General features: G+C 28.9%; 1 protein-coding gene across 1 annotated transcript in view; it reads left to right on the forward strand.

Moving 5' to 3' along the window:
• Positions 1–271: 271 nt before the first annotated feature.
• Positions 272–22,807, forward strand: part of LOC107452306 (chaperonin containing TCP1 subunit 1) — a 34,623-nt gene continuing 12,087 nt past the window's right edge. The window contains exons 1-7 of the mRNA XM_016068695.3: positions 272–557; positions 2,955–3,040; positions 6,195–6,323; positions 11,129–11,226; positions 12,425–12,535; positions 17,708–17,889; positions 21,866–21,992. Coding sequence (XP_015924181.1) covers positions 488–557; positions 2,955–3,040; positions 6,195–6,323; positions 11,129–11,226; positions 12,425–12,535; positions 17,708–17,889; positions 21,866–21,992 — 803 coding nt within the window. The 5' untranslated portion in view covers positions 272–487. The remainder of the gene's footprint in view (positions 558–2,954; positions 3,041–6,194; positions 6,324–11,128; positions 11,227–12,424; positions 12,536–17,707; positions 17,890–21,865; positions 21,993–22,807) is intronic.

A 22,807-nucleotide genomic window follows, 5' to 3' on the forward strand; every position in this document is an offset into this window, starting at 1 on the left:
TAACAAAAATCTTCAAATTAATAATCCTACTAACAACTCTCTTCTCTCTACTCTTTTTTAAGAGAAATCTGTTTTTAAGTCAGTTTTCAAAAAAAAAATATCTATAATATATTATTTTAATGCTTAAAAAAATTTTATTCTAATGATTAATTAAACTTGTTATAATGCCATTTCTCTCTCTTTCTCTCACCCTCCCACTCATTCAAATTAATGTACGATTTTACCTTATTTTTGTAAATATATTTAACACCAGGTGCCAGTGTCATAGTTTAACACCAGCAACTGCGGATCGCTCGCACGTGCGGTTGAGCCGCAAAGAATGATTTGTATAGATCAGAGAATTAACTTCTACTTTCACTTCAAACGTGCTTTCCTCTCTTCACCTACCCTTCCTTTCCCAAAATAAAGACGATTGAAGACTGTTTATGTCAATTAAAAATCATCTTGTGTGAATATAATTTGATTGTTGCTTATTATAAATTTAACAATGTCTACTGGTGCAATGCTTCATTTGGGTGGATCCCGTACAACAGGGCAGCCCGTTCGTACCCAAAATGGTATGCATAAGATCTTATTCTTTTATATGGTACACTTCACCGGCAATACCACGTGCAAACAAAAGTGACATTTCAAAATTAAAAATTACAATTACTAAAGTGTATGATGTTAAAATATAGATATGGACTCTAAACACATCTAAAATCAGTCTTTTACTCGTAAAATATGTGTTTCTTCGATCTTAAATAAATTAACAAAGTTTGCACAACGTATCTTAATGCTTCCATTTAAAAATTAAATTCTGATCTAGAATTCGATTTATTATTTGAAATCTAAACACATCTTGTTTATTCAACGAAATTTAATTAGGGCATATACTAATTACAAATTCAGTTCTCATACTCTGATACATTATCAGTGTTTTCATCATAGAAAAAAAATGGGGGAGAATTTCTCACCCTTTCTCAAACACAGGGTGAGATTTCAAAAAGTTAAGTGAGATTTCTAAAAAAACACAAAATCTCTTGAAAAAAAAATCATTTCTTTAATTATAATACATTTGTAACGTCTTCTACTTTTTAAAGCGTTGAATATTTTTGATGCATCATCATAGAAGATTTTGCCTTTACAAGGTATTTGTCCATCTTGCATAAGTGCATAAAAAATTTGAACGTCTTACACGAAGAAACCTTACCTACGGTAAACGCGTGGTTGCAGACATGTGTTCTGAAAGGGGTTCCGTGGTTGTGTTCTGTTGTTCGAAAAGGTTCTGAACAATACTGGTAAATAGGGAAGCTAGATAATGGGGCAGATGTTGAAAATAATGAAAGATCCAATAAGAAAAGTGAAACGGATTTTATTCTAAATGGCGTAATTCGAAGCTTTTTCCAAAATGCGAGAAATTCGCGAATTTTGAAATTGATTTATAGAATGCGCGAATTTCTCACGGTAATCATTTTTTAATGCGAGAAAAGAAAAAAATATGCGAGATTCTCGCGCTGTAGTGAAAACACTGATTATCAAAATTTGATAGTATATTATCACATCAAATTTAGCGAAGAATTGTTCCAAATATTGACGTAAGGATTTCTTTTACATCATTTGAAATAGTAAAGTTATATAACATAGGTAACTGGAATAATTTAATTTTCTCTCAAAACTTTTAGTAAAACTTCTTCAATGTGGTTGAATGGTTACACACGTGAGTTAAAAATTAAGTAATGTTACAGTAAAAATTGTATTTAAAAAAACAGAGGGTGGGTGGAATTCCATATCGTGATCTGTGGCAGAATAATCAACTTGTCTTTATAACTTCCTGCCAGCCGCCCATGAGAAACTAAGAAAAGCAATGTTGAAAGGGACCATCTCGAAGGGTATAACTCTAACCATCCCTGGGCTGAGAATATTTCTGTATTGTAATCTGCCGTGCTAACTACAATCACCAAGGTGACAAATAAATTTTTAACTTTCAATTTTTTTTTTTAAATATGATGTTAAGATGTTTGCCCGGGAGTGGCTGCGTGTTATACCTTTCGTGTTTGTTCCTTTCTGTGATGTTTTTTCTTAGTTTCTTGCAGGCCGCTGCCTGGAAGTTGGGGATATTTCTGTATCATGATCTGTTGTGCCAACTACAATCGCCAATTACAAATAGATTTTAAACTTGAATTTTTTTTTAGAAAAACATGTAGATATTGGTCCGGGGGGTGGCTACAAGGTATACATTTTGAGTTAGTCCCTTTCTGTGAAGTTTTTTTTAGTGTCTCGCCGGTAGTTGCCAAGACTTGGCGTATAATCTGCCACAAATCAAGATGCGGAAATCTCCCCCGGAAGTTGTCAAGACTTGGCAATTATTCTGCCACAGATCACAATACGGAAAGCTTCCCGAGCAAACCTCAATGCTTTTTGTTTTCTTTTATTAACATTTTTTCATTTTAAAATCAATTTAGCTCCTTAGTGATGTGGAAATATCGTCCTGAAGATTACGGTATTGTGATCTACTTCAAAATAATTGCCAAATTTTGTCGTCTACTGGGCAATAACCCAGGAGTAACTTTTAATAAAATCAATCAATTAAAAAGAATGAATTTTAGTAATTAAAAGTATTTAATTTTTTATATAAAAATAGTCCTTTTTGCCACCAACTTGATAAGTTCTGTTGCTATTTGCTGTAGGTCATAACATTGATTTTGATTTTGCTTGTCGTAAGCAGCGAAAAATTAAGTAATCAATATCATGACTTATCTTCACTAGCCTCGTGAAATAAGTCTAGATAAGATATCAAACTTTAATATTTTTAGATAAGAATAAAAATCTAAAAAATTTTGTAAAGTAAATCAAAATTTTTATGAATATACTGTTTTTTAAGAATTTTTTTTTGTTTAAACAGCGCTAACTTTTTTTTTTAACTTTAAAATTATTTTTATATTTTACTAACTTCTGTATATGTTATTTTTCAGTGACAGCTGCTTGTGCAATTGCTAACATTGTAAAGAGCTCTTTGGGACCCATTGGATTGGATAAAATGCTTGTTGACAATATTGGGGTGAATAAATTTTATTACCTCTGTTATTTGTGTATTTTAGCAAAATAGCATTTGTTTTACTTATAACTTTAACAGATATATCCACAATGTTTTTTGTTGCTTATTGCTCGACAACCAATGGGTTCTAAGTATCATGCATTGTAATTTTTAAGTTGCATCCTATTATTTAACATTAGATACTTATTGGGACAAAAGGAAGAAACTTTTGGAATAGAATTGTTGCATAACAGGGTTGGCAAGATTTTGCTGCTGGTGGAAAAAACCATGGTAAATACCGGTAAAAACCGTCCTGGCAAAAACAGGTTTTTGCCAACCAAAGTGGCAAAAACCTATATTTTCCAAGATGAGAGGACAAAAACACATTTTTGATACAAAATTATTCCTAAAATTGAAATATATACTATGAATATAAATAATTACAAAAAAATTAACAAAACTATTTTTCCATAATTAAATGATAATGTATCATTTTAGTAGTATAAAACATTATTGATTGGAAAATTTGTGATTATTCTCTTTTTTCCAGTGAAATGAGCTTATTTTAAATTAATACAAATATAATTTAAAGCATAAAATATCTATCAACATGTGTAGTTAATTATTGTACAAATAATAATTTTTTATAATAAATAATAGTATTATACAAATAATAATATTTATTTGTAAAAAAACATTTATTTTAGGATTCTAAAATGAAAAGAGATCAAAAATTTTCAATCTTTTAAAAATTATTACCCTTAGATATATTAATTATTAATATGTTAAAAATAATTTTTTCATGTAATTTATCAAAATTATTATTCCTTATGATTGATTTAAATTTGTTTAAAGTATTTTGTAATAATATTTAATTAGCAATTTAGATAATTTGGTTTTTGCCGGTTTTTACCAGTTTTTGCCGGTTTTTACCAGGTTTTTGCCACTGTCCTGGCAAAAACCCCTTTTTGCCGGCAAAAACTCCAACCCTGTTGCATAATATCTAAATGAAATTCTCTGAAAAAATTTTGCCTTTCATAAAATTAGTAAAGAATGAAATTAATATGGTAAATCAATAAAAAATCAAATTAAACAAATCTAAATTTCAAATATTCCTTGATTTCTTAATTATTATTACTAATATAATTTCATATTTTTTGAGTATTTTAAAAATATGAATTTATTATTCTATGGTATTGTGGTGTGTAGGTACACTTAAAGTATCAGAAGGTTTACAGGTTAACCATTAAGATTTTAAAGGGAAAATAGTTATGGGTCACCACAATTCCCTTATCTTTTAAATTCGTGTTTTTCAAAAATCTTGATTATTAATACAGTCATCTCCACTTAATTGCATATCAGATAATCGAATAACCCGCTTATACAAAGCAAATTTGATGGAACCAAATCATTTTGTATTAAACTAATGTTAAATTTCCCCGTTTAAGCTTATAATTGTTATCAATTCTCGCTTAATTGCTTAAAGAAGAAATACTGAAATGGAAAAAGTATATTTTATTTTTTAGAAATGTTTCACCAGCTAGAATAGAGTTTCTATTTTTCTGTTAAGAAGATAAAAATGGTCACTTCAAAAGGAACGTCCTGTTCATTTGTTGCTATACCAGACGTTAAGAGTATATATTTTAAGTATTTGATCAAATCTTGCTGGCAGCTTATACATTAGAGTAAATAAAAGGAGCTTTACCCCTCTTTGACTTACTTCACTCGCACATCATTTAGAATGTAAACAAAGTACCTACTGAGTTATTTGTCGTGTGGTCAAGACTTGTAGTCCGCTATTGGCCTTGATAAGAAAGTTTCAAAAACCTAACACACTAGTGTGCAGTGTGTCTTTCTATAAAGTAGCATAATAATTTTTACTTCAGTGAATAATTCTGAGTTAGTTGCACAATGAGCAAGAAAAAGGAATGATTGTTTGAAGGGAATACGCAAATCATGAAAGTCTTAATAGAAACAGAAAGAAACAAATTTTGATAAATTAACAGGTGAATTTTGATAAATTTAACAGGTATGAAAACAGTCAGTTATAGATTTTTTTGGAAGGAATAAAATAATATTTATTTATAGAACCTATATTATATTTTTCATTAGCATAGTTTTCATTTTGTGTAACTTTAAATAGCATTTGTATTTTATTGATGCTAACACACAGTACTTAATATAATTGTTTATTGATAATAAAATTGGGTTTACTTAATTAAAACACTATACTATGTATTAAATACCATTAAAAAGTAAAATTTTTAATTTAAAATTGAATAATGCATGTTCGGTCTTAAGCGAAGCGCCATCTGTAGCAATTGTTGTGAACTGCTCAGGTTTCTCTTGAACTCTTGTTTGAGCCAGTCGTGGCTTCCATTGCAATAGCGCGATGATTTTGGCTATTTACAATTGTTAAAATATTGTAATGTTTTTGTTGAAATTATAGTATTCAATGAACCAGCGCACTGTGTACAATTGTGTATAATGCACTCCCCTTTTAATTGAAGAGAGTTAGCTGGAACCAATGATATTCATTTATGCCAGGTTGACTTTATTTGAATTTGTTGCGGAAATTTTTTTTTCTTTTATTGTCTTTTTTATTTTTTCAAAATTATTTGTTTTGATTTTTCTGATTATAAAAACGCCTAGCTTGTCATTAAGACTATTGTGATTTCTAACATGATTTTTTGTTCTTTTTAACAAATAAACTGGTATTTTTTTTAGGTATTAGTATAAAAATTTAATACTTTTTCTTTTGTTAAATTAAAATTTAAACTCAGAGTTCATAGAAAAAGAAAAAATGCCCTCTAGTTCATGTTAGCTTTCATTTTTTTATTTCTACACTGATAAGTCATTTCTGGAACTGTGCTACATTTTCTAAAATTTGTGTCATTATCTGTGTAATTAGTTAAGGATTAACTAACTTCAAAATCTTATTTATAAAAACAGAATAAAGATTTAGTCCCTGTTAATTTTAATGAAAATAAATTGTTGACAATTTTGCTTGAATAAACTACTCGAAATATTGTTAGTTGTCATTCAAAAATTTGCTATATTTATATAGAAATATTTAATTAAATCTCAGCATTATACTTTTCAATTTTCATGTGTAATTATGATTTTTGGTAAATTATTTATGAAATTTCTTATTTGAATATAATCTTGTATGAAACAGGATGTAACATGTACAAATGATGGAGCTACTATACTGAAGTTACTAGAAATTGAGCATCCTGCTGCCAAAGTTCTAGTTGAACTTGCTCAGCTACAAGATCAAGAAGTTGGAGATGGAACTACATCTGTTGTATGTAAACTTAATTTTCAATAGCTCATTCAGTGTTTTCATCGCAGAAAAAAAATGGGTGAGAATTTCTCACCCTTTCTCAAAAACAGGGTGAGATTTCAAGAAGTTAAGTGAGATATCTAAAAAAAAAAAAAAAACACCAAGAGACTCGAAAAAAAAATCTTTTGTTTAATTATAATACATTTTTAACCTCCTCTAATTTTTAAAGCATTGAATATTTTTTTTTTTTTGCATCATCATATGGAAAATGTTCTACATCTACTTTTTTTTATCAGCTATTCTCATTAGGTTGCCCAAATGCGTGTTTGTTTCATTTTGATCGTTTCTACCCACATTTGTTTCATTTTCATTTATCCGTTTCGGAGTAGAAGATATTGCCTTTACAAGGTATTTGTCCATCTTACAAAATTGTAGAAATGAGTAACAATAAGTGCTGAAATGCAAAACAGTTCGGAATTCCGGTGAAGTTGGTACAAATGAAGCATTTTAAAATGCTCAATTCAAAACTCGCAAGTCATAATAATATCAGGGGTCTGTATAGTTTTTTTTTTCCAAAAAAGGTACTTATTTTGTAAAAATTTCAACATAATTTGTGAAAATTAAAAATTACATTATAATATCAACACAAAAATATGGTAAAAGAAAACATTTTCAGAAATAGTAACAGATAAAAATCATTTAGGACTGCTAAATTTCTAAATATATTTTTTACATATGTTCAAAAAAAATTTTGCTACTGTAAAATTTTGGGCTTAAAATTGTATCCAAATTTAAAAATCCACGAAAATAATTGTCCATAGTAAAATTTCAACTTAAATTTAATAAAAAACTAGGGTTCGCAGGTTTTTGACACATGACGGTTTTTACCGTCATGTTAAAAAACCCTCTGTCAAAAAACCCATAGTTTTGGTAAAACTGTATTTTCATTTGAGTTTAACTGCTTATAATAATTAATTCATTTTTGGGCAATAAAATTAGAAAAAAAGTTGTTAAAAGATATTTAATAACAGATTCTTGCATTTTCCCAACATGATTATATCAAAACATACTATATGAAGTAAAATATTAGGATACAAAACAAAATTTTCAACATTTCCAAGCATAATTTTCAGGGTTCGTTGATTTAAATCAGCTTGATTTAAATCAAATGATTTTTTTAAAAAAATCATTGATTTAAATCAACAAATTTTTTTTATCTATATATATTGATTTTAAAAGTTAAGAAACAGTGTTTTAAATTTTTGATACTTTCATTCTTTTCTTAGTATTAAAATTTAATTTAAATAAATTGCTGCATTAATTAATTTTAGTTAACGAAATTACTTTCTTGGTGTGTGTTAAATTCCAACACATTAGAAATTACATTTTTAAAAATGTTTTGATTCTTGAGATTGAAAGTACAGATTAAAGTAAACATTTAATGCTGTCTTAATATAGACTTGCATAGCTGTAGAAAGTAATTAATAAACATGAATTTTTTCAAAAAGTAATACAATTAATGTAAATTAAAATTCTACCTTTTGAATGAAAAAGCGTGAATTAAAATCTACATCATATTTTATTGGTGGAAAATGTATATTTCTGAAGCTTACGGTTATATTAAAAAGAAATTACCTTAATATGCCAAAAACAGAAAAAAAAAGGGCTGATGAATTCAGATGCTTTTTTTATAATATAATGTTATTCTTCCCTTTCAAACTCTTTCAAAGACTATTTGATGCAATAGGGTTATTAACTGGTATTTTTTTCTCATAATATGTTTACAATATCTTTGACATTATCTGATTTTCTATAAAGAAATTTTGTGAAAAAAATTTCCAATGAGTAGTCCATAGATTTTCTAATTTTTTTTTTAAAGCTTAACTTATCTATTTTGACATAGAATTAAAAATGAATATTTTAATATAAAAATATCTAGATTAAATATTTATTTATTTTTTGATGGATGACTACATTTTTAAACACAGTCTGCTACATTTATTTTGTCATTTTAAAAATCAAGAGAAAAAAAAAATCCCAATTTTAAATTAAAGTTATGGTTTGCTAAGTGAAACTTTGTTTTAATAGTTAAAGTACAGGGATCTGTCCAAGCCAAATTTAATACCGTTTAACGGTACCTTTACAAATTCAACTTTAGAAAAATGATAGAATAATCACTCGAAATACTTTTTCTTAAAATTTCATTTTTGTGTCTCGTAAGAAACGATAAATCCATATTTTTACTATATTTGTGTTGATTTTTTAATATAATTTTTAATTTTCACAAAATAGGTACCTCTCAGAAAAACCCAGACAGATAGACCCCTGAAGTATTCTTTAAATTGTCTATTTCATCTAGTCTTTAAATTTTAATCATGCATTTGTTTCAAAATGGTTGCTATGCATTTAAAGCCATGTATTATAATGAAAAATTATTTTAGTTAGAGCTTCTAAAATGTTGTTACAATATAGTTTTAATATTAAGTTAATTTGATTAAACATTTATAATTTTTTTTAATCATAAATTAAAGTTCTTACAGAGTATTCGAATAAAAATCAAAAAAATCTGATTTAAATAAAAAAAAAAATCTGATTCTTTTGATTTTTCTTAAAAAAATCACGAACCCTGATAATTTTGTTTGGCATATTACATTACTAAAGAATGTCAAGTCATTCTTGACTTAGAGTTTGTAAGTAGTTACAAGTTTTGTTTAGCTTATTTCTAATATTGAAGAAATGCCAAATTTTAAATTCTTTTTTTTAGTTCTTGTACTTATTAATAGTTCCAAGCTTTTTTGTTTGTTTGTTTATTTCTAACAATTAAGAAGTGCAAAATTTTGAATCCTTTGCAAATCAAGCTATAATGAAAAAAGTAAGTATCACTATTTTCAATAAGTATACATGTTTATAGTTGCAAAATCAATAGCAATCATTTACAACATTCATTTATTAACCCCTTAACTGCCGAGTGAAATTAACGTGATTCACTCCCCAGTGCCACCGTTTTTCGCTCAAGTGCACTTCCTTACACGGTGTTTTGGTGGGGAAAAATGATGCACGCTTTGCAATTTAAAAACAGTTTAGTTTTACAAGACAAGAAAAAGGAAAGAAAGAAAATACAAAATTTAAATTAAATAATAAAAATACAATATAAAAGATGTTAAAACTTAGCTGTTGTATGATAAATCCTGAAACATGGTTGGACACATCACATTCATCGCACTGATAGCGGGATTTTTTTTCTTGAACCAACAGCACATTTTCGCGATGCATTTTTCTTTGAAGACGTTGATGGAAATAATAAAAAGCACCAAATACATACGGGAAACGAAAGCGAAAAAAGAATAAACTCGACCCTACTCAAATAAATACAACCAAGCGATTAATACAATGTCACTTTTCCATAACATCCTTTTCCCATTCCCCCTCATCCGAAATTAGTAATACATTCGCAAAGCAAACACTTTCAAGGCCATTTTACTGCATTCAGAAGTAGGGGGTGTAGTTCTATTTATAGCAGCGCAATACAAAGCATGGTACTTCGGGAAAGCGCATATATACGCCTGCGGCAGTTAAGGGGTTAAGGCAATGATGTGAAAATAATATATTGTCCGCTATATGCCATAAATTAAAGAAAACAGTAGGTTTTTGACGGTTTTTACCACTGTCATGTCAAAAGCCAGTTTTTGACGGCAAAAACCCAACTCTGATAAAAACATATATTTAACAGAACTAGCACTAAAAGTTATCTTCTTTATGAGAATATTTTAGAATGGGTCATACATAAAAAAGTTTCACAGAGAAAAAATGTTTTATTAAAAAATAAAGGTCCATTAGAATAAATTTAGAACAATGTTTAAAATAACAGTTTGGATTTCAACTTCCAGTAAACTTTACAGAGGGACACCCTCATCAATTAATTTTTAAAAACCCTGCGAAAAAATGTTGCTATTATATGGCATGAGCGACCGGTTAGGCTTATCACAATGTACTACTTTATTTAACAAATTTTAAATATTCGTAAAAGAGTTCCTCGCAAAAGCTCCTTAATTTTTCCATGGATTGAAATGAGAACAGGGTTTGCATGGCACTAACACTTTTTCCTCCACTTCAATTAAGAAACGGAGTGGCTGCTGCTTCTTTTATCTCAGAGTTTCGCATCCCGGCATGTTTTTAGCCAGACATGGGGAGAAAAAACGCTCTTCTTACAAACTGTATGGGAAGCGAATTACATCTTAATAACAATCCACGGAAGGGTTTCATTGCAAATCGAAATGAGTAATTAACCCGGGGTTTATCGTTTTTATGGGAATACTACAACAAAATTTTAAGAGGTGTGTGCGGGGGGGGGTGTTAGAACTTGCTTTTTCAATTCTCCATTCTAATTTTGCAAATCTTGATATTTTTAATGCTTATTATTTCAACACTCACATAGTCCAGTTAAGGCTACGCCTTTTTTAATGGTTTTGAAAATCACTTTTGGTGTGCTTAAATTTTGTCCATTTCATCATCTAATCCAAGTTATTTTTAAATAGTTTTTTTTGCAGATTGCTACACTTTTCTACATAATATTAAAAATCCTGATTTTTTTTGTAACAATATATTCTAAAATAATCCTATATCATTTGAAAAATTTATTTTATTTCTTTTTGTCATATAATACATCAGTGCATATAATACATCAGTCATTTCAATAAATTTTCATAGATGTAGCCTGTCACATTTTATTTATCTTCCTAAAATTTACATTAAGTTTGTTTTTTTATTTGGTTATTTATTTATTTAACTTTTCCCTCTGTAATAAAACTTTTCTAATTATTTTCTAGGTGTTAATTGCTGCTGAACTTCTAAAAAATGCAGATGAACTGGTTAAATGTAAAATTCATCCTACTTCTATCATCAGTGGTTATCGTTTAGCCTGCAAGTTAGTAGAATAATTTATATCAGAGTTTGGTTTTAGACATTATGGTTAAAACTGGCTATGTCTGAACGAATGTTTTATAATATACAACAATAATTATTAATAGAAAGTAGTATTAAATATTTGGCTATACCTGCCATGTGATTTTGGAAATGTGAATAATGTTTATATTAATGCAAGGATGCATTTTAAACTTTTTTGATATGACACTTTAATTGGGTTAAAACTCTCAAATTGCTTACCCTGCTTCAAATTTAATAAATATTAAAAATATATTAGTATTTATTAGTTTATATTATAAAACAGTTATGCGTTATTGAAATTGTGAAGTCCTAATTTTTTGTAGAATTCAGTGAGGAATTAATCCATATGATTGTACAATTAACGTTTTAATGAAGGGAGAGAGAAAACTTAGATCATACACTGAACGGCATTTTTGTTACGAACTATACATCTATGCATAATTAATATTCTATTTTTGAAAAAATTTCTTTTTTTTTTTTTCATTTTCCTTAAAACTAAATAAATAAAAAAAGCTGTCATAATTACAAATCTAGAAATTTAAAACTATTATTCTAGAAGTACAGTACAGAACCCGTTATCCGGAAATCGGAAAACCAAAAAACCGGAACGAAATTTGATAAATTTTCCCTCAATTTTTTTAAAAAAAAATTTTTTTCCTCATAAGATTTTAGGATTTTTCTTTCTTTTTTGAAAGATGTTTACCTTAGCATCATTTCAGAAATAATCATTAGTGTATTACTTCATCTTTTTTTCTTATTTTTAAGATTATTTCCAAATATTATTTTTTTTAGTTGGGTTTAACACTAAAAAAACGGCTTTTTGTAGCGATTCAGAAAACCGGAAAAATCAGTTATCCGGAATAGCGATAGTCCCGATCGTTCCGGATAATCGGTTCTCTACTGTATAAATAAAATTTTGCATGATTGCCCCAAAACATCAACTCATAGAAAAAATATAACTAAAAAAGGCATTCAGGATAAGAATATTTAATTAGCTACCGAACAACTAATAAAATAATTAAAAATTCTTCTCTTTTATGTATTTTTTATTTTGAATAAGAACATTAATAAAAACAAATTATTTTTCTAAAACCTACTAAAATTTTTAAAGTATGTATTTTCCTTATGAAGTTTAATAAATATTTTAATGTTGCTAATATTTATTTTTGATTTTACAGGGAAGCTTGCAAGTATATTCAGGAACATTTAACTATAAATACCGATAGTTTAGGCAAAGAATGCATCATCAATGCTGCTAAAACGTCTCTATCATCAAAACTCATTGGAGCGTATCCTTTTATGTATTTATTTTTGAGTTAAAGTTTTAAATGTGAGAAATATAAATTTCTTATTTTAAATTTTTTTTAATATGTTTTTAAATAGAAAAGTATTAATGTTTGTGTTGATAATTTTTACCTTAATATTTTCAGCTGAATTATTTAACCTTCATATGATACCATTGCATAATTAAATTTCACAGGCAAGAGATTTTTCCGCGTTTTAGCGGATTTCCGCTTTTGTCTCTCGAATTTCAGCCTTTTTATCAAAAACTTCGATTCTCTAAAAGTTTCTTCTTTTTTTTTTTTTTTTTTTTTTTTTTTTTTTCTTTTAATATAAATATTCCGCTTTTTCTGAAAATTCAGTCGTTGAAATAGAATAATTATTTCCGAATTCCAAACACAAACAGAAAATTCAAACTACATAGCCACCAACCCTTCCGTATTTTTACTTATTTTAGCTATTTTCTCCGCTTTTGCGCAAAGAAAATAAGATTTTCCGTATCCCCCCTCCCCGATAGCTCGTACTTACGTAATTCAGACATGGCTGCTTACTGTTTGCTGGCCCCAAAAACAAACGAATTACTAAAAACTTTTTTAAAATCACGATATTATTACCTAACATCAATTTTCGTATTTACCTGATTTAAAAGTTTCGATTTTTATTCTCGCAATTTAAAAACTAAGCATCGGGATTCGTATTTACGCGATCTAAAAATTACGCATCATGATTTATTGTATTTTCATATTTTTGAAATCCAATGTCGAGTTTCATGTTCACAAGATTTCAAAGCCACATATCAGGCTTCATATTCTCTCAATTTAAAATCTTATTCACAGCATTTTAAAATCTTTCATATAATTCATATTTATACAATCTTAAAATTAATCATCGAGATTTATAATCGTATGATTTAAAAATCGCACTTTTTTTGTCAAATTTTTAGATATCGTAGCTTCTACATATTATATATATATATATTCATTCTTGGATTTCCTCTTTTTTACTTTCTAACTACTCTCATCCCTGATTTCAGTAAATTTTGTACTATTACAAAAAGATATTCTATCATTGTCAGTGTTACCACTAGTTGGTTAAACTTCAAAAACTTTTTAAAAGTTTTTTTAAAATGGGTTTTTATAACTTATGACTTTAAAAAATACTTAGTAGCATTGAAAGTTAAAAAAGAATGTATGTTTAGGTTAGTATCCTATTTATTACATTAAATTGTTTCAAAATAATATTTTATTTCTTTTGATATTAATGATTACATATTGTGTGCAAATATATTGCTACACATATTGTATGCAAATATATTGCTTTTATTTTAAATGTGAAATAGTCAATCTTATTTATTTTCATTGCCAATATATGAACATTAACTTCCCTTGTGGTAAATTGTTAACTTCCCTTGTGGCAATGAATTCCCTGATGCACATTTTAGTGTGTTTTGCAGGCTCTAGCAAGCCAGTGGTTACCTTGATTGTGCATTGTTCAATAGCCGATATTATTTATTTTAAAAAAATATGTGAATGGTAATACTCTTCTGACAACTTTCTCCCCATTCTAATCTTTTCATTTAATCAAGAGCGTTGTATCCAAAGTTGCTTTTTTGATAACTCTTAAATCTATTTCTCTTTCATTTTGAACCTAGTTTTTTCCAAACTTAATTACAAATGCTTTGATAACTACAAGCTAATTTTTACCTTTCTTGTAATAACAGGGGTGCCACAGGCGACTAAAATTCAACTATTTTCAGCATGAGGCGACTATGACAACTTTTTTTGCCTAAAAAGGTTGAAAAGCAACTGTTTTCAGGAAAAGGAGACTATTTGGAGACTTTTCTGTACTTCTAGCAATGTTTTTTAGCATAAATTGGGTTGAAAACCTGCAGTCTGCAAAATCTTCTGAACACACTGAATTTCTTTTCTTAAAAAATAAAAACAATAAAATTTTAAAAAATTAAATAAATAATTAAAACATTAAGAAATAAAAAAAATTTAGATAACAAATTTGAGTCATCACTTCTTAATGTGTTTAATTTGCACAGATTCTATCATAAGTCTTTTTTGTTTCTTGATCGCCTTTTCAACGTTTATTGTTACGAAATTCTGCATGATTTAAAAAAAAATTTAATGTGGTATTACAATGCATGAATTTCGAATTTAAGTAATCACTTTTCACAGAAACTCACCATACATAATATTTACGCGATATTATAATATTTACACGAATAGTTTATAGAATATTTATCATATTTGTCACCAACTTAACTAAATGTATTGTGACGCTTATCGTCACTCAAAATTAAAATCAAGAGAAAGGGCTAAGATTAGATTTCTAGAACATTTCAGAGTCTTCGATTAAATAAAGCTACTGTGGGAAATCTCCATCGGCAAATAGTAAGTTAAATACGGATAAAGTAATTCAAATAAACAATTAGGTTTAAATCTTACAATGTCACCCCCATCATGTGATTGACCCATCACGGGACAAACTCGAAAACAACAATGACTTTTGAACTTGACCTTTCCTCAGATTTGTAACTTTTTATCACCCAAAAAATATGATATAAAAGCAGCCGAAGGAAAGGGTTCAAAGCTATCACGAAAAAAAGCAATCAGCCTAAGTGACAAAAAGGCCGAACCATGACTAAACTTGGTAAGTCTCTCTCCATCTATTATAAAATGGTACGTCAGAAGTACTGACATTCCCTTTATCAGCCCAAACAAAAGATGGAATTTTTATGGAAATTCAAGGTTCGCTAAACCAACCACAACTTCATTTTTCCGACTCCCTCGTTGTTCGAGTTGGAAATCCATCAGAGGCTTATCTGACGCCCGCTAGCCCTCAACATGTTCCTATGGCTGGTTTGGTGGGTCAGATTCAGGCCAATGAAAGCTTCACCAAAAGTTTCATATTTGATCCCGACATCACTAAGTGTGATTTCTTCGAGACAACATTGAGATGTACAAGGAAACCAGATGGCCTTACCCTGATAACCGGCTCAAAGGAAAAAGCCCTTCCACTGGCCAGAGACTTGCACTTATTTTCTATGAACAAGGGTTCCCTAGTATCACAACTCTTGGCAACTGCAGCTGTTAAACTCTCCATTAGTTTTAGTGATTACAAGATAATGCTACACACGTCACAAATTTGTCCCAAAATTATGGAAAGTGAGGTAACGGCAAAAGGCTGTTATTCTTGCCAGATTTTAAGTGAGCTGAAGTTTACTGCTCATTCCAGTTGCCAAGCTGGAACAGTATCTGTTGAACTTCAAAAAATTGTTTTATACACTCAATCATTTGTATTGGAGACTGAGCCACGGGAATTCGTTATTAAATTTCAGGCTGAACAAAAATGTTATGAGGAAAAATTATGCCTTGTAGCAAGAGAAATGAAGCATTGCAAACTTCTTTCATTTTGTTTAACTGAGCCTAGTATAAATCTCTTAAATTTTAATTCCTCATACACTAAAGCGATAACCAGCTCTGATTCTTCTGGCTCAGGTTTCTTTAATTTTTTATCTTTTTCTACATTGAGTAATGTATTTTTTGGTTTCAAAATGCTTGGAGCTTTTCTTATTATTATTTGTTTAAGCATTACCATCATCTCAACTTGCATTACTTGTTGTAGGAGATGAAATGTAAATTTTATTTTCTATTATTTTGGATATTTTTTTTTTAAATATTTTTATTTTTCCTATATATATATTGTATATTTTCTTTGCGAAAAGATTTTTTTTAATGGAATATCACGATACATAAGTTTCCTAGAACGTATCGAACTATCCTTTCCTTTTCATCAAACAACATTTCTTTAAATCCTATGTATTTTAATTCTTTTAAATACAAATTATTTTCTTATATATATATATATATATAATGTGCAAATTTTGTATAAAATGAAATACAAATTATAAATTACCAATTTAGTTTGCACAATGTACGTATCATCTACAATGTTAGGATTCTTCTGTCAAATTTGGGAAAATCTTTCGTCTAAATAATATTTCATTCCTGTGAATGCAAGATCTTCAGGTGTATTCTATTGTTATGTATATGTTATATTTTTTTTCTTGCATATTATTTATATTGCTTTGTACTTCACTTTAATCGTGTTTATGATGATTGTTTACTTAAAGTTTTAAAAAAAACAATGAAAACTATGTTATGTGTTAAATAAGAGAGAGACTTTCCTTCTGAGTTTAACTGGTTAAGCAAGACTTTTTTTTTTTTTCTCGGCTTTTGAGGAAGATGTGACGCTTATCGTCACTCAAAATTAAAATCAAGAGAAAGGGCTAAGATTAGATTTCTAGAACATTTCAGAGTCTTCGATTAAATAAAACTACTGTGGGAAATCTCCATCGGCAAATAGTAAGTTAAATACGGATAAAGTAATTCAAATAAACGATTAGGTTTAAATCTTACAATGTCACCCCCATCATGTGATTGACCCATCACTGGACAAACTCGAAAACAACAATGACTTTTGAACTTGACCTTTCCTCAGATTTGTAACTTTTTATCACCCAAAAAATACGATATAAAAGCAGCCGAAGGAAAGGGTTCAAAGCTATCACGAAAAAAGCAATCAGCCTAAGTGACAAAAAGGCCGAACCATGACTAAACTTGGTAAGTCTCTCTCCATCTATTATAAAAGCACGTAAGAATTAATGTATAAATAAGTTGAATTAATTGTATATCCTTATATTAATGTTATTTTTTAAATTGTTTAAATAATAAAATGTTACTAGTTAAAAGTAAGACTTCTATTTATCCTTTATTTAAAATTATTCAAAAACGCCACAAGTATGCAAAAACGCCACTAGTATTCAAAAGCGCCACAGTATCATAGTATATGACAGTTAAGTCATTTAATAAAATTTTAGTCTTATTTTTGCTGAGTATTTATTCTTATTTAGGCAACTATTTTCATAGTTTTTGGCAACTATTTTCATAGTTTTTGGCAACTGTTTTCATGCTTTAGGCTACTAAAGGCAACCCTGTAATAATTATCTCTTTAATTCAAAGTAATTGTTTATATTTAACAGTATTTTTTTAGTATTATTAAATAAAAATATATTTTATTATTATTCGCAAATTATTGGGAACGTCTAGTCAATGATTATGAACTATTTTTTCCCAAGTATTTGAGATTATGGTTCCTTAATGTATCACCAGTGAAAGTGATTTCTTTGCCAATATGGTAGTTGATGCTGCCATGGCTGTTAAAGTTTCTGATGGCAAGGGAGGTTTCCTTTATCCTATCAAAGCAGTCAATGTTTTAAAAGCTCATGGAAGAAGTTCAACTGAGAGCATGCTGATAAATGGATATGCTTTGAATTGCACAGTAGCATCTCAAGGTATATAAAAAATTATTATTTTTTTATTTTATCTTCTGTTCTTTCTATTGCCAGTGCCAGCAAGCCTGCTTAGGAAACCAAGCGAATTTAAAGCAGAGGGTGTGTGTTTTTTATTTTTCAGTGACGCCATATTTAGCCAAGAATACTATTTCAGCCAAACACGTTGCAGCCTGTTTTATAGGGCGGATCCATCCATTTATCCACAGATCCTAATTTTGACCTGAACCAGAGAACGATCAATTTTCAATTCAGTACTCCCAGAGGTATTCTAAGGAAAGGGGGGGGGAAATGTGGTTAATTTTTATACAATCAAACCTCGCTATAGTGAACCTTCAAGGGACCAAAATTTTGGTTCACTATATCCGTTACGCAGGCAATTTAATTAATGGTTCCCAAACTCCTCCCTTTTATTACACTTTTAAATAAATGAATGAAAAATATTATTTAGTAGTGAAAAATTTGTTATTTTTCATTACTCTTTGTCTTGCTTACAAAAAAAAAATGAATTTAGTAATCTTTAACTGATGAGCAATCCTGACAGAAAATGCATATTGATCCCACTGACACCTTACAGGTGCATTATCTGCCAGGGTTGGAAATATCTGCTTGGTTTGTTTAGGGATGGGAATGTGAGATAAAAGAAGCTTATCTCTAAATTCCCCTCTATAGATGGTTTTAAAAATCGGTATATGTATTTATTTTAAAGTAAAAATTTCGAAATTATTACAAAAAAAATCAGTTGAAAACAGAAAAAAGTTCATTATATCCAACTTCCTCAAATTTTTTGGTTCACTATATCCACAAAAAATAACATTATACGTGTATAGCAAGACACGGGACCTAACATTTTGTTCACTATATCCGGGAGTTCACTCCTGTAGTTCACTGACTGTATTAGCTAAAGAAGTTAAATATTGTCAATTAAATTATCTACACATAAGAATATGCAACATAGACAGAGGGTTGTACAAACATTCTAATGAATCAGATAAATCGTTGAAAATTTCTTCGGCGTATATAACTTTACTATTTCTATCTTAAATAAATCTTTTTTCACATTTTAAAGTTAATAAGTTTCAGCCTTTCAATATTAACAAAAAATTCAGCTTTTAAGAAAAAATTTGAAAACTTTGGAAGTATGGGTAAATTTAGAAATTATACCATCTAAAAATCAATGAACATTCTTAATAAATAGTGAGAAATTAAAACGTGTTGGCAAGCAAAATTCTAACAGTTTCTTTCTTCAGTACATAATTTCAATCCAAATACTTTGGCTGACACCATATAATCTAGAGAAAAATAGTCAGTAGCTGCTTGTTTAAATATGTATATCACTTCTCTTTCATAAGCATCCTTAAGATTCTCTACGTTAAATTAATCAAAATATTACTAACATCTGCAATTCAACAGTTCTCATTCTGAACTAAATCAAGGGCAATAGTTATGAGTTTTTTCACTTTGACTTCTTTGTAGGTAATCACATTATTTATGACCTGAATAATTCCTTTCTCATAAATATCATCTTCATGTTCTTCAAGTATCTGCAAATAAAATGAGCATTTCTTTACAAACGACTCTTATCTAACTATTTCACCGTGTATTGCAAGGTACATGAATATGTGGTTTCACAGTTTTTTAGTACTCTTTAAGCATACAGAGCTCAGAGATAACTGTAAGTAAGCTCATTTTGTACAAATTGCAGGAATAGAAGAACAGCTTACCTATTGGTCACATGGACATGGTCACTGTAAATGTGACAACCAATGTGTGTAAGTGTTTCAACCAATGAAATTGTTTACATGATTGGATTGTTAACTTTTGCGATGCAAATGACTTCATAAAAAAAAATTCATCATCATAGTTGGCCAGACAGCCCAATGTGAGCCAATGCCTTCCTCTGAAGATTTCTCCATGATATCTTCCGATTTATCTTTGATCTCCAATTCTTTTCATTAATTGCGAAAAAATCACACTCCACTGAGTCAGCCCATCTCAACTGCAGCCGCTTTCTTTTTCCAGTGGGTCTGAAAAGCAGTATATTTTTTTATTGTGTTGTCGTCACTCATTCGAATCATGTGGGCAATCCAATTCATTCTATTTATTTTTATGTATTTAATAATATCAGGTTGTTTATGAATCTTTTACAGTTCAAAGTTAAATCTCCTTTTCCAGCTATTGTTTTCATTTACACCACCAAGTATACCCCGCAAAATCTTTCTCTCAAATATTGTGATGTAATTTTCCTCCTGTTTTGTCATTGTCCAAGCTTCAGAAGCGTATGTCAAGACTGGCCGGACAAGAGTTTTGTAGATTAGGACCTTTGTTTTTCTAGAAAGAAACTTAGATTCAATAAATCTTCTCAGCCCTATTCGCCAGATAGAGTCGAGTTTTTTATTTCGGGAGTAATTCTGTTGTCAATGGTAAATAAATAAAATTCAATGAAAACTATTTGAAAGTGGCTTCATTCAATCATGTTAAGTAATAGTAAATAAGGGAATTTTAGAGTTGGATCTAATAAAAAACTGAAATCTAGAATATTTATATTTATTAACATTACTCTATTTTGTATAAATATTTGATATACACTTTTATATTTAATGTAAACAAAATAATAGATTTACAAACAATAAAAAGAATAGTTTGTAAAAGTTACAAGAAGGTTATAAAACAAAAATTTCTAATGCAGAGCAATTTCAACAATGATCGATTACTGTGCTTCAAAAATTTTATATTAAATTATAAAATATTTATTATTATGTCAAGTTTTTTAAATGATGAAATGGAGTCTTATTTTTTAATTTACTTACACGAGTGTCATTTAGTAATTATCAAAACAATTAGAAGTTCTTCAGTTTCTGCCACTGCAGGGCAAAAATTAGTTACTGTCGACCAAATGCCAACTGTGGAAGTAAATAAAACCAAAATTAGCTAAGCAAATTATTTAAGAAACTACCATAATTTTTTTAAATAGTTTTCTTTTATTCCTTAAAAGTGATTGAAAATTTGTCAAAAACACCAAAATTCAAACTTCCTAATAAATTTGTGTCATTTCCATGATAATGCATCTAAAGTTTTATAATCTTATGCAGAAATCAGATCAGAAGGAAATAATTAAACGAGATACATTTTTGTAAAATTTTTATTGATAAACTTTTTTTTGTGCTAAGAATATTTCATAAGTAATTGTATGGAATGTTTTTTTAAAAAAATTACTACATCTCATTTTTACAGCAGGTATGTTCTCTAAATTACAGCTGTTCTATTTTATCTTGAATTAAACTTATCTTACGAACTTTTAACTTAAATTTTTAGTAGTTTGCCAGAACATGGGTACTATATTGAAATTACTTTTTTTCCTGAGCTTATCCAGGGGTCTGTCCAGGCCGAATTTACTACCGTTTAGTGGTACCTTCACAAATTCAACTTTAGGAAAAACGGTAGTTTCACAAATTCAATTTTAGGAAAAACGGTAGCTTCACAAAATACTTTTTCTTAAAATTTCATTTTTGTATCCCTTAAGAAACGATAAATCCATATTTTTGTGTTGATTTTTTAATATAATTTTAAATTTTTTACAAATTATGTCTAAATTTTCACAAAATAGGTACCTCTCAGAAAAACCTAGACAGACCCCTGTTATCAATAGTAAATAGTTGAGCTGAAATCATAAACCTTAACAGCACTTTTTTTCTCAGTTAAACTAGAAATTTTATTCTATAATTTTTTTGCTAAAACTTTTCTTAGATTTAACTGTTAATTGGAAAATGGTATTTTCAAATGAGTTGTTATTCTTAGCAAAAATACAATTGAAAATTTTAAGTTATATAATAGACCAATAAAGGTTTTTTTTTTTTTTTTAAATTGAATGTAATTTCTGTGCAACTAAATTTTTTCTTTCAACTTGTTTATTTGACTACAAAGAAAAAAATGTTGACTTTTTATGTTTCACAAGATTAAAATATGTTGTAATTTTCAGCTATGCCTAAGACAATAACAAATGCAAAGATAGCTTGCATAGATTTCTCACTTCAAAAAGTTAAAATGCATCTTGGTATTCAAGTTCTCATCACAGATCCAGAGAAATTAGATGCTATTAGACAAAGGTATTTGATATATTTCCAGTCGAATAATTGTGTATTTGTTTTGAAGCTGCATTTGTATCTGAATAATAATGGATGTTTATTAATGAAGTTAAAATTTTGGTCATATTTCAAACAACTACATATAAATAATTTACATTGAGATTGATAAGTAATATATTTTACCTCTTGTCTATTCAATTATTTGTTTGAAGCCTGAGTGTACATTTTTGACCTGCTTCATCAAAGGTGATTTGGTGTGTAGCAATATTATTTTTCTTGTTCTGTACAAATAAATATTTGTAGTGTAGCGCAATACACTTGTGTTTATATTATGCTCTTTCAGTGTTTTCATCATAGAAAAAAAAAAGGGTGAGAATTTCTCACCCTTTCTCAAAAACAGGGTAAGATTTCAAAAAACTAAAATAAAACACAAATACATACTTGCCAACTTTTACGGATTATCCGTAAAATGTACGGATTTACGTCTAATTCTACGGGCCTACGGATTAACCTGGAATTTATACGGATCCCCCGTTTTTAGCGTTGCACGATTAGCACATCGGTAAAATTCCGCGATTATCAGCTGCTACGGAGCTAGAGTAAAACCATTTGTAAAGGGGGAAAACAGAAAAAATGACAGGAGTTTTCCGATCTATTCCAAAGCAACACGGTAACCACACACCCCTTATAAGTGGCTTATCCTCGTAACCATAGTAACGGCACGTTCACGTGTAAACCAGTTGATTGGTTATTCTCCTTTTCTCCCTCCTAACTGCTTCCAGTCTCCTTTAGTGAATGCGCTGTTCCCGTCATTATTGCCACTCCCCGTTTCTACT

This window comes from Parasteatoda tepidariorum, chromosome 3, assembly GCF_043381705.1.
Source record: "Parasteatoda tepidariorum isolate YZ-2023 chromosome 3, CAS_Ptep_4.0, whole genome shotgun sequence".
Lineage (NCBI taxonomy): Eukaryota > Metazoa > Arthropoda > Arachnida > Araneae > Theridiidae > Parasteatoda > Parasteatoda tepidariorum.